The 13,021-nt window shown below is 42.1% G+C and overlaps 2 protein-coding genes across 2 annotated transcripts; both read right to left on the reverse strand.

Moving 5' to 3' along the window:
* Positions 1-343: 343 nt before the first annotated feature.
* LOC139069660 (spectrin alpha chain, non-erythrocytic 1-like) lies at positions 344-1,972 on the reverse strand. Its single transcript, XM_070550401.1, has 5 exons — positions 1,753-1,972; positions 1,237-1,329; positions 1,022-1,126; positions 797-946; positions 344-590 (listed from the first exon to the last, which is right to left on the reverse strand). The coding sequence occupies exons 2-5, from the start codon at positions 1,300-1,302 to the stop codon at positions 513-515; spliced, it is 399 nt and encodes a 132-aa protein (XP_070406502.1). The 5' UTR covers positions 1,303-1,329; positions 1,753-1,972; the 3' UTR covers positions 344-512.
* Positions 1,973-6,113: 4,141 nt separating this feature from the next.
* On the reverse strand, positions 6,114-8,104 carry LOC139071811 (putative nuclease HARBI1). The gene is made up of 2 exons (XM_070554968.1): positions 7,004-8,104; positions 6,114-6,891 (listed from the first exon to the last, which is right to left on the reverse strand). The coding sequence occupies exon 1, from the start codon at positions 7,897-7,899 to the stop codon at positions 7,288-7,290; it is 612 nt and encodes a 203-aa protein (XP_070411069.1). The 5' UTR covers positions 7,900-8,104; the 3' UTR covers positions 6,114-6,891; positions 7,004-7,287.
* Between the last annotated feature and the right edge of the window lie 4,917 nt (positions 8,105-13,021).

A 13,021-nucleotide genomic window follows, 5' to 3' on the forward strand; every position in this document is an offset into this window, starting at 1 on the left:
GGACCATCGACATACATACATGTGCCGACACTGTGCCCTGTTTTATAAAATGTAGTGTTAAAAATAAATGCTTTTGCTCAATTACTGGAATTTCTTTGGTTAAGACAAAAGTGAGGAATAATCATTTACAAGTTATTTGTACAACAGGCCCATTTTAAATCCCAACAGTTTCTTAGCAGACAATAGAAATGTGTTCTTTACTGACTTTACTTGGTTTGAAAATCTTACTAAAATAAACTTGAGTGCCGTATTGCAAAACCCAATCATACTTGTTATGTAAACATTAGCTTTGAAGATATTTTTTACAGATATATATTTGTGTGCAACAAAAACCAAACTTAAATAATTTGTCATTCTTTATTGAAAAACAACAAAATACAGGTATACAGAAGTGTGGGAAAATGATAATGTGAAAGTATTGCACTATAAATGAAGTGAGATGAGATGAAGGTGAGATGAAGGTGGACGCCAGCGGGCTGGACGCCGGACGAGGAAACCTGGAGACGGATCGCTCAGACAGGAAGGGAAGAGCTTCCTCTTACCTTGATGGAATTAAAGTTAGCCGTCGTCTGAACGCCCAACCGTACGGTCTGAGGTCAAAGGTCACAGGAAACACACCAGTCAGCAGTCATACAGATGCATAAAGATAACTGTAGCCATGGCAACCAGCTGACATGTCCCCACTTTCACCAGCACCTGGTGCCTGCCGGGTCACCTGAATTCCTGTGTGATGTCAGCACGGTCGGCCGTGACTGCTGCCATCAGAGGTGACCTCTGATCAGCTGAATGAACTCACCTTCCAGGGTGACGCCGTGTTAAGAGTCGGCTTCATCCTGTAAACAAACAAACAAACAAATGAGTGGTAACAAAAACACCACGTCTGGTTCTGGTTGAGGCGGAGGACAACATGCACCTTTCCAGGAGCAGAACCCAGATGTTCTTGTTGCTACAAACAGAGACGAGCAGAGTTAACAAACCAGGAAGTGAGAGGGACCAGCTGCTGCAGACAGGTGACGCTCACCTGAGCCTGAACCATAGGAGCCTCCTCAGCCATCAGACCTTCTGACTCCAGTTCAGATGCCACCTTGTTGATGTCCCTCAGGCGGGACTCGTTGGCCTTCAGGTCCTGCAGGACAAAAGCACCTGCTGATTATCTTGTTGCTGTCGGGTTAACAGGTCTGGTGTTAGAACGTGGTGGATAAGAATGTTCTGACGGGCCGAGGGCTCTGAACTCACCCTGCAGGACTGGGCCTGCTCCTTCAGGGCCTGGATGCTGCTGCCATAAGCCGACAGGTCCGACATCAGGGCCTCGTGCTTCTTCAGGAGAGCCTGTGGAGCAGAACATCAGAACCTTCAGCTCGTCTGACACAAGTGGAGCTTTCTCGCAGCGATGGTCCAATCGGATCCGCCACTGTAAAACAAACCCTGCTCAGTTCACCGCAGACGCAGCTCTGCGGGTGTTTAGTGGAAAAGCGTGAGCCTTCTGCCGGCTGCCACGTGTCATGGCTGCTCTGCAGCGGGAACACACATCACAGCTTGTAAACCGTTTGAAATAAGAGCGCCGGGAACACGTTTGTCATCACTTCCTGTGCGAGGCCAGCACTTCTACCCCTAACCCATGAGACGCTCAAACGAGCAACGATGTCTGGTAGACAACCGAAGGAAATGACAAATACAGAAACACTAATTATGAAGGACTGGAAAGAGAGCAAAGAAAAGCGATTGGAGTTTCTCAGGAAGGGACTTCCATACCTCGGCCAAGTCCTCGTCTTTCCCTTAGTCTGGACTTCCAACGATGGGCTCCTTCTCCCTCATCCAGGACTCGGCCTCATTAGCATCCGCAAAGTACTGCTGGGCCTGCAGAGAGTCCTCCAGGTCCTGCCTCCTCTGGGACGCCTTGGCCTTTAGCGTGTCCCAACGTCCATGAAGCTCTGACAGCTTAGTCTTCACCTCCTCACCAGCGAAGTGACCTGGACCCAAAAAAAGTGAGCCAGAACCTGCAGACACCTCAGAAACATGTCAGGACCAGACCTGCTCTACCTTCCTCCACCATGGTCTCTCCTTTCTGGGTGACAGCCTTGATGCGAGGTTCATGACCTGTGATCTCAGCCTGCAGAGCCTGGTGCTTCTTCAACAGGTTCTGGACACCAATCAGGTCCTTCCCTGAGGACACATGTTAGAGTTCAGCATTATGCAGTAGACAGACCAGTTTAACCCAGGGGTTTCTTTCTTCTACAATCTGCTCTTTAACTGTATTATTTCCTGCTATTTCAGCTGTTAACTTTATTTTTTCTCCAAGTGTTTTTCTCCCCAGAAGAAGCTACAACGATGTTCTGCTGAGCTGTGGTGGCCTCATGGAGGGGGCCATCGGCTAGCACACTGCTGCTAACCACTTAAACATTCTCCCTCTCCTGATAGTAACATTTTACTTTCTTTGATGTTGGATGTGCTAATACTAGTTTACCCGTTTAATTATAGATTCACTAGGATAAATACAATAAAGTTTATCTCTTGCCAAATAGAATATTTACTGTGGCGAGCCCGTGAAGAGGTGTAGGAGAATGCGACAAATTTGTCTGTTAAAAAGTCTGTTATGTACAAAAAACACAATATCATCACACTATTTTGGACCGATACATGACGGTCAGGTCCAGCTTGGGGAGAAAATATGACACGTCTTTCAGGATGGACTTCATCTTTGGTAGCTGGCGAAGCCGGGAAAAGCAGGATCTAACCACCTGGCTAATGTGGGAGTCCATCCGCATCTCTGGGTCCAAAACCACCCCCAGGTTAGTGATGGTTGGCTTCACTAAGCTGCAAAAACAGGGTTGCAGGACAGGACTAACTGCAGTGGGAAAGGGAGGAACAAATATTCCAGTTATAAATATTAAATATTTGAACAAATAAATATTTGTTAAAAGGAAGAAACTGATGATGACTTTAAGATTAGAGGAATGGAACCAACGATGGCCCTTTGTATCAAATTTGGATTAAAAAAATAGCTCATGATTTTATTTATGGATGGAATAAAAATACAGGTTGTAAGCATCTTCTCAGTATCTTCATGTTGCACGACTTTCCACAGCAGAAGGACACAAAAACTGCCAGAATTATGATTAGAAAGATTTACGTTTTAATCTCAGAATCCCAACTTTTCCCAGAATCTTCACATTATTCTATGAATTCAGAGAAAATATACATTTTTCAGAGGTCTCGCTCCCCTGTTGTGGATATTTCTCAAAATTCAACCATTTTTTCTTTTTAAAAGCTTTAGTAAGAGTTTGGACTCTAAACAAGTTTTACTTTGCAGACTGCTTGTCTAAACCTTCATCAGATCTGCTCATAATAAAACATTTGGGTTATATTTAATGCCCAGGAAGATGCTCTTCCTGGGCATTAAGTTATCAAAAACAGATAAAAGTATTTTTTACCATAATTTTAACTGCTATCAGCTGATAAAAATAATAAAAAACAGCCTGATCATTAAAGGGGTGTAAGTGAAACCGCGCGGATCACACAAACCATCATGCTGTCTATATGACTTTGAAAATATATAGTTTAATTACAGTTTGAGTTATTTGACATCTGTATAATGTTTATTATTTTGTTTTTTTCCCCTAAATGCCTAACGTTTTAGTTTTACATGAATATTAGTCATTCATCACAATACATAAAGTTACACATTTTAAATTTTAATAGGGGAAGACTGCAGGAGGGAGCGGTAAAATACAGAAATCCCCAGCAAAAACAAGAAACTTTACGAGTCTGATGAAACCCGCTGGAGTTCCTTCAGCAGGCCTGGTGGCAGCTACAACGACCCAGTGGCTGTGCTTGGTCAATGTTATCGAGCTCAGTCCGGCTCGGCCGTGAACGAGCCGAGGCGACATCCTGCTCTGCTTAAGAAGAGGTGTTATTTTCCGCTTCAGAAGAAGCGTCCGTGTTTTACGCTTTCTCAGAGACATGTCACGTTGCTAAGTTGTTAGCGCCGCGCGCTAACACGTCAATAGTGCAGCATAGCCTGCTGGAGGTTTTAAGGGTTCAGATGAAAACACCCTACCACTCAGGCTGCTTACACATCGATATTAAGTTGTCGCTGTTGCGCTCACGCCGTAATACAGTATTAGATGCGGTTAAAGTCAGACATGAAAAACTCCACGAGCGGTCAGACCGCGCAGCAGCTAGGCGCAGCAAGTAGGCGCCAGATCGGTCAGGCTGCCCGGCCTGACCGCTGGGGATTACCGGATGGAAGAATGGACACAGAAGTCTCCCTCTTAGCGCTCCGTCATATTTCAACCCATTTTTATCTTAAATGCACTGGGTTTTACCCTATTACCCATCTAAATATGCCCTATTAATTATTTTACCGTATTTTACATTTAAATTTCATGGTTAAACAGTACATGCTACATGTTAAACTGATAGTTAGCTAGCTACTTCGGTAAACTCAGCTAGTTTAAAGGTGGCAGTGACATAAAATACGAATATAGATTTTAACTTACCGAAAAAAATGAAGTGGAGACTCCTTGGACGCTCTATTAGTGCAATTAATACCACTGCAAGTCATTTTGTCCAACAATTGCACCAATAATATCCAAAGAAGAATACACAAACACAGAGACTCAAAATGCCGGAGCAGTTTCCAAGCCAGACCGAGGCTGTACTGAGGCCTTTCCACGGAGCTAGCTCTGTGGTCACGTGGGTCTGAGGCGGCGGTCACGTGTGTCGGATGCTCATTAATTATACAGAATTTTAGGCTTTCAATACACTTAAACAGAAGAGTTAGAAAAAAATTCACCCCCCTCAGAGTTGTCATGAGTATAAACTAGATAATTTAGACAAAAAACATGTTTTGGCACCAGGCTGTAAACATGTTTATTTCTGCTGTGAAATCGGCATTTTTAACATGGGAGTCAATGAGGATTTGCTCGCTTCTGGCACCAGCCCCCAGCGGATGAGGGTGGAACTGCAATTTTTCTTACTTCCGGGACGGGACCATTTTCTGAGCGGCATTGTGGGGGCTTGGTCCGAATCCAGGGGTAGGATGCTTGTGAGTGCGCATTTTGAGGTCGATGACGTCAAAGCGCAGCGACGAGTACTGTCCGAATTCCAAGAATCCTCATTCTCGCGTCCTCAAACGCGTCCTCGCTCCACCCACATTTCGAGGATGGGTCTGATGGATCCTCACGGGAGCAAGGGTATCCCAGCATGCTTTGCACGCCGGCCGCTGGACTCGACACTCGCAACAACGGCAGACGGAGCGGGACAGCAGTACAGCTTAAAATGTAAGTTAGTTAAAAAAAATAGCGGTCAAAAAAAGAAAATACGTGTTTGGGCACTTTTAGTTTGTTTTTTATATACGATCTAATACCGAAAATTGTTTTTTTTAATGTAATTTAAGGCTAAAACATGCCCCACCGAAAACCAGCTTGAATGTTTAATAGGAAAAACCCACCGTAAACTAGCTTGATCCCAGCAGGCTTTTAAAAAGAAAATAGCGATAGAAAACTAAGCTGAAAGCGGTTCTGTTTATAGACATTTGTCGTTTGTATAAGTACATTTTAAGCAGAAATCAGCGAGAACGAGCTTGTATGGTGGTCCCGTCATAATTCCCGTGTGTGTGTGTGTGTGTGTGTGTTTGTTTATTTAGCGAATAAAGCTTCTCATCATTTGTTTTAAGGTTAACACCCCACCGTAAACTTGCTTGAAAGTCTAATAGGAAAAAACTCACCGTAAAAGAGCTTGCATCTTATGTAATCATGTAACGAACGACTAAAATAACGAAAACTAAGTTTAATGTTTATTTAAGTTAATTTTTAAGAAACCACATTACTGATTTAATGTTTTTAATTTCATTTTAGGCGGAAAAAACAGAACACAATTTTCATCTCCCATGTTGATAAATTAAAATATTGTTTATTGCATGTTTTATCAACTATGATTTATAATCTGACTTTGTTCTTCTATTCCTCTCTATTCTCATCCAGAACCAGTACCTTTAAGGAGCATCTGTAATTTCATTATGCCCACAGTGTTCTCTGTTGTTAAATGACAAAGCCTTGTAATTCTAATTCCCTTTGTCTGTAGGACTGCAAGTCTCCTGGGTCGGGAGAGGGAGTCAGCGGAAAGCCCACTGCTGAAACCTGGCCCTGGTTTGTCCCCATGGACGAGGTGTTGGGACAGAGGCCTTCCACTATGCCTCCTGTCCTTATTGCTTCCATTCTCGAGGACACTCCAGGGCCAAGTGCAGCAGTGGGTGAGACAGAGTACAGGGAGAGTGGTGGAAGGAAGCCGGAGTCCTCATCAGGGAGAAAAAGGAGAAGGGCTAATGAGCTCCTTGACCTGATCAGGGAGGACATGAGACAACAGAGGGAAGCGGAGGAGAGGAGAGAAAGAAGGATGGACAGATTTTTAGCATTGATGGAAAGGATGGCAGAGAAATGGGGTTTTTTTTCTTTTAGTTTCTTCTGGTTCAGGTTCTATATGTGTTTGAATGTTTTTGTTATTTGTTTAAATGTAATAAATTTTCTATTAATTGATAACTCTTTTTTGATCATTAACAGTTTTATTATTCAGTTTTTAACAAGTAACAACATAGTAAATAAATGGTAAGGGAACACTGTAAGGAATAAAAGTAAAGATAAAAGTAAAATATATACAGTAAACTTGGAAAGCAGGGAGTCTTTGGTGGTGTTGCTAAATCTACTAAACATGGATCATCGAGGTGGATGAAGTGCAGGAACCGAGATCCGTGGCTGAACGTTTCTGGTTGGCAAGTGGAACATCAGACAGAGTGGTCTGCAGAGGGTGCTTCTGGATGCCTCATCTCACTGTCCACTGCATCGTCCATCAAAAGGGTTTGCTGGGCTGGCTCAATCGACGGCTGTCACATCACTAACATTCAGATATATGCAAAAAAGGAGATCATGAGTATAATACTTGTAACTCTAGCAGATAACAGGACTAAATGATTTTTAAACTAGAGATTCCTACGTAAATTACTTGCCTGTTAACAGTAATTGTGATCTGGTGGTACTTCCTCCAGAGCAGACACCTCAGCAGAAAGTTGGTCCCGCCAGAGGTCACCACTGACTGCCTCCAAACCAGCCTCCCCCTCATCTTCTGGAGCATCATCCTCCAGTTCATCGTCCTGCACCACAATGTCACCAGCACTGAGGCAGATGTTGTGCAGGATGGTGCATGCTGTGTTGACCTGTAACAGAGATAAAAATTTAATTTATATTTCATTCCCAAACAAAGATTACACCCAAAGTTTATTTCCACTTTGTGTTAACTTACATGAGGTACAAAGGTGTGGTGGACCTCCAGCGCTTTCAGGAAGATGGTCCTGAACCTGGTCTTCATCATTCCAAAAGCACGCTCGATGATGCAGCGTGCCCTGGAATGATGGCTGTTGAAGCGCTGGGCTCCTACACCTTGAACCACCCGTTTGTAGGGGGTGATGAGGGGGAGTGGATGTTGGAGGCATAGGTACCCTCCATCCGCGAGGATGAAGTGCCCTGGAGGAGGAAAGGCTGACTGCCTGTACAGTGGGCTGTGCCAAAGGACCCTGGAGTCGTGGACCGACCCAGGCCAGCCCACATAGGTGTCGATAAAGCGGCCCTGATGGTCACAAACTGCCTGCAGGATGATAGATGGGAACAGTTTCCTGTTTCTGTAGCACTGACCATCAGGACCGCTCGGAGCCTTGATCCGAATGTGACAGCCGTCGATCGCACCTGCTGCTTTCATGAAAGCTCTGTGTCGAGCCAGCCCAGCAAACCCACGAGACACAACCTCCATCTCCTCTGGGGTTTTGGGGAGGTGAATGACCTGGTGGAGGATTGCGACCACATCCTCCGTGACTCGATGGACGATGTCGTGGACAGTTGAGCGAGGCATCCCAAATACTCTTGAGACCACCCTGTAGGATGTTCCACTTGCCAACCAGAACAGAAACACCAGGGTCTCGATTGTGGCACCCCAACCATGTCGCCGATCTTGGTTCAGGAGATTTAGCAACACCACAAAAGACTCCCTGCTCAGACGAAAATCTGGCCTGGGATCTTCCTGGTTAAAAAAAACCGGTCCAGGACTGGCACACTCATGTTAACCCTGCAGTACAGGGGTCTGTTCTGTTAAAAGAAAAGTAGAGAACAATAAAACAATTTAAAAAAACTGTATAAATGCTTGAGATTTTTAGAAGAGAGCTAGGCATTATTAGGCATAAGTTGAAAAGGACAATACACATTAAACACATTGTAATGCTACTTTTACTATGAAATTTATGCACAGAACCAAGCATTATGATCAAATACAAACTTCTAAAATGTCATTCCATTAATTATTTTAGATGAATATAGGTTAAATTAACTATATGCATGTTAGTCTACTCTATACTAATGTGTATATTCAGCCACATGTCTTTCTGTTGCTTAAAATATAAATGAAACTAGCACTAAAGTTAACATGTAATGCCTGAAAGCTGGTTCACTAAACAAAAAATTATTTTACCTGGATATGGCTGCTTCTCAGCCTTAAATACAAAGGCCGGTGACGTTTACTAAGCAGTCGCAGCTCCTCAAAAACCAAAAATAAAAGGGAATACTGCTGTGGATCCATTTTCACCTCTGACTAGCTTGTTAGCTTGTTAGCCTGTTTGACGCCGTCACGGTAGCTAAGCAACTGGACCTGGGGGCGGGAATAAAAACGAGGCTAGTACTGTCCGAATTCAGAGCCGCTGACTTCCGGTTTTAGCGGTCTAGCAAGGACCCAGTCTTGCTAGACCGGCGAGGACCCGTACTCACAAGCATCCTACCCCTGGATTCGGACACAGCCCTAATGGCTACTAAAACAGAATAAAAACAGAAAGAAGTTGCCTTGCTTGGACTGATGCAGGATTTAGGAAACACCTCCGCCTCTTTTCTTAACTTGGAAAAAAAAACTTCCAGACAACAACGGAGTCCGTGTCGCAGGCATTTTTCAGAGATCGTCTCTGCTGCAGCTGCCCGGTGGCACCGGAAAGTTTACAAAAGTTGCTGTAAGCTATATTTTTAACATTTACGTAACATCTGTGCAGCGCTGAAAGCACCAGACAGAATAATTCTGTGCACTAACAGTAGTTTATGAAAGTAGCCAGACAAACGAGAGGCACCCGGCTGCCGCTGGGAGAACGCTCCGTGTTCTCACTACTCTGTAAACAATCACAAACAATGTGTCTTAAAGTTGAAAACAGAAGTTTAAGTTAAAACAGAAACACTCTGAATCTTTTCTGATGATTTTCTAAACAATTCTGTTGGGGAATTATATGTTTCTGAGACGAGTCACTGTCTAAACATCACATGCATTACTATCATTAAGCAGCGAGGTGTGTTGAAGCTGTCATCAGCTAAGGGGTGGATGCTTAAGTGCATCAGGAGCAGCGAGGAATGAGGAAGTTGTGATCAGGCTGGAGATCACACCAGATTCGCTGCTGCAGGCGTGAATCTGCGGGTCTGCAGCATCCCCTTCTTAACGTGACATCAGGACTTCCCATGTAAGGAAGGTCCGCTCACCTGTTCGTTAGATCATTATTTCCTCGCCATGATCTTTTATCATCCCATCATCCTCCAGTCATCCAACTGGAACCATTTAGTGTTCCTGATCATTCTCAGAATATGCCATGCCTGCTCTGGTGTTAAAAGTTAGTACATTTAAGTCCTAGATCATATTTGTGCCTGTTCTACTGTCATTTTGAAGGATTATTATTTATATGTGTGTTTTTACTACATTATGAGTAGAAATGCTAATAAAAACTCCCCATTATACAAACAAGTGAAATTGGAAAAATTAGAATCTGGTGCAAAGTCAAATTTATTTCAGTAATTCAACTAGACAGAGAGACTATTTAAAGGCTCAGGAACCCTTTGCAAGTGTTTTCTATTTGTAATTATAAATTTTAGTTGATTCGGGTTTTGTTTCATATCACACAGTGACATTTGAATAATTAAAATGTATTTTTTATTAAAAGCTTTAGTTTACAGTAATAACCATGTCTAATGTTTGATTCTCTATCTCATAATTTTAATTAAAAGTTTTACTTTGAGAGCACATTTTCCTGAACGATTAAAATGTGATTAATTGAGATTAATTAATTACAAAGCCTGTAATTAATTAGATTAAAATTTTTAATTAAGTCCCAGCCCTATAGTTAAAACTCCTCATTGGGTTTTCTTAAGGATATGGGTATGTCTCAAATCAGTGCAGTTGTTGAATATTCTTACATAAAATGCCTACCATTAACAAAATACCCTTTAGTGCCTGTGTTTTCAATCTGACTAGTAATCATACTATTTGGACTGGGATAAATAAATTGTTGCTTTGTAAAATAGGGAATCAGATACCTCCCACTAGTGTTCCTACTTGAACCACAAAAACTGTTTAATGCAGTTTCTGGTCAACAGAGAGCTACAGAGTGCTGCCCAATGTGACATTGCCCAGGTTTATGACTGAAGAATCAATGAAACCAGTTTGAAATGGTTCTGGTTAGATGTTGACTTTTTAAGTTATATTTGGCTCAATCTGATGTTTACTATTGCATTTTGTACTATCATGTGTAGTAAATAAAAACATGTCTTCTGTAAATGTAAGCTAGTGCCTATAAACACATTTTCTATATTTTTGTCTGTGTTTGCATAGAGTGAATTTCATTTCATATGATGTCACCAGAAAATGCAATATTCTTTATTGTTTCAAGGTAATATTTATTCTAAGAAATGGTTTCTTGTCATTCAAAAAATAGTAGATACACAGAGATGAAATCAAGAAAAGCTCGTTGATATGCTGAAATCCCCACAACCAAGGTTCATGCTCATTGAGAACAACTGCTACCTATTATTTTGCTGTTGAATTAACCTTCTGAATGTATTCAATCTTAATCAAGTATCTTATACTTAGCATGAAGTCATTGGCACAGTAAACATAGTTCTCTCTGTAGATTGTGTGACCTCCCAAGTTCATCGTCACCAAATAGGCATCCGTCTGAACATGTTTGAATATTTCCAGGGTTTGACCAATAGAAAACAAACAACTCCCGTGAGAAATTTCCCATGAGTGTTTTGTTGTCCATTTCTGAATGCAAACATACTGCCTGTTTCTCAAACACACCTAATTACGCAGACGTACATGCTTTTTTTTTTTACAATTGTCAACAAACTGGCCTTGTTTTCTATGAGAATTATTTCCCTCATCTGTGTTTCTCTTTGACACTTTTTGTTTTTCTCTGCCTGATTCTGACAAAGATAATGTTACACCACTGAACACAATCACCACCCTGCGCCTTTAACTTTTATTAGTCTCTATGAAGCTACAGAGCCTTCTGGTCTTTGATAGTCGGGCTCCATCTTTTCCTTGCCTCCAGTTTCCTTTCAGTGCTGGTTTGGTGTCTGGTTCTGCATGGTCCAGGTGGCTCTTGACAGACCAAATGAATGACTGATTAAATAATTAAGAAGCATATAGGAGTAGGGTTGGGCATCGAGCAACGATTGGAAACGATTCCAACTGTTCATTTTTCCCGGAATCGCTCAATGTTTTTAATTTCGATTCCTAGTTTCGATTTCTAGGATGCTGACTGGAAGAGGAATCCACGACCGATCTCTGTGAAAAATAAATGTGATATGCAAATTGTTATCAATGCTTTTCAGAGCTGATCACACCAGCTGTCTGTGTGCAGCACCGAGTCCCCCCTCTCCTCACCCGGTGCGCTGCGGCCAAATATAAACAAACGCATCTGCCGGACTTTTACTCCGTAATGTAAACTTTAATTCCTGCAGCGTAGAGGAAACTTGTTAAAATATGTCAACATGGTGGATTTAATAGAAACTTTAAAGAACAAACTCTGGTGTGAGGTAGTGTTGCCAACTTAGCGACTTTGTCACCATTTCTAACGACTTTTCAGACCCCATAACAACTTTTTTTCAAAAAAGCGCCTAGCGACAAATCTGGCGACATTTCTGACCCCCTCAGCTATTTTGACTACAACTTTGTAGCCGACTTTACCTGCAGATTAGAGATGCAACTGAAGCGACAGGACCGTCCTTCCTTCCAGAGGATCAGAAAGAAAATTATCTGTGCATGTGCGTGCAGCATGATCACGCTATCCCCATAGACCAATCAAACCTTTTGTGGGTTTTCAATTCAATTCAAGTTTATTTATATAGCGCCAAATCACGACAAGAGTCGTCTCAAGGCACTTCACATAATAAACATTCCAATTCAGGTGAGTTCATTAAGCCAATCAGAAATAATGTTTCCTATATAAGGAACCCAGCTAATTGCATCAAGTCACTGACTAGTGTCAGTGACTATACAGCAATCCTCATACTAAGCAAGCATAAAGCGACAGTGGAGAGGAAAACTCCCTTTTAACAGGAAGAAACCTCCAGAGAATCCTGGCTCAGTATAAGCAGCCATCCTCCACGACTCACTGGGGATCGAGAAGACAGAGCAGACACACACACACACACACACACACACACACACACACACACACACACACACACACACACACACACACACACACACACACACACACACAGACAAAGTAATGTGTCTATAGTTATATTGTGATTTCTTAGTAAATGTTCTATTTGGTGAGAGATAAACTTTATTGTATTTATCCTAGTGGATCTATAATTAAACAGATAAACTAGTAGTAGCACATCCAACGTCAAGGAAAGCAAAAAGTTATTATCAGGAGAGGGAAAATGTCTAAGTGGTTAGCAGTGAACGCTTTGAACTGAAGTTAAGATGACGTGGGCATAGTTTTATAATTTGGATGTTTTGATTCACGGTTGAATCAAAAAGGGACAGATTTACCAAGCACCAACAAAACCACGCCTCGCATCAGATCTGGAAGGTTCTGATTGGATCAGAAAAAGGAAATGTGTCATGTGATTTAACATTACGTGGATGAGAATGTGTAGTGCAGCTAGTTTAAAGTTATATTACTTATTAAAATACTACTGATCATAAACATTGTCATTTC

The sequence above is a fragment of the Nothobranchius furzeri genome, chromosome 1 (genome assembly GCF_043380555.1).
Source record: "Nothobranchius furzeri strain GRZ-AD chromosome 1, NfurGRZ-RIMD1, whole genome shotgun sequence".
Classification (NCBI taxonomy): Eukaryota; Metazoa; Chordata; class Actinopteri; order Cyprinodontiformes; family Nothobranchiidae; genus Nothobranchius; species Nothobranchius furzeri.

Excerpts from the sequence above, each read along its gene's own strand:
- LOC139069660 (XM_070550401.1), bottom strand. The coding sequence starts at position 1,302 with ATGTCGGACCTGTCGGCTTATGGCAGCAGCATCCAGGCCCTGAAGGAG. Across the intron at positions 1,127-1,236 it reads AGCAGGCCCAGTCCTGCAGG|GACCTGAAGGCCAACGAGTC; the intron begins GTGAGTTCAGAG and ends TTTGTCCTGCAG. Across the intron at positions 947-1,021 it reads CTCCTATGGTTCAGGCTCAG|CAACAAGAACATCTGGGTTC; the intron begins GTGAGCGTCACC and ends CTCTGTTTGTAG.
- LOC139071811 (XM_070554968.1), bottom strand. The coding sequence starts at position 7,899 with ATGCCTCGCTCAACTGTCCACGACATCGTCCATCGAGTCACGGAGGAT.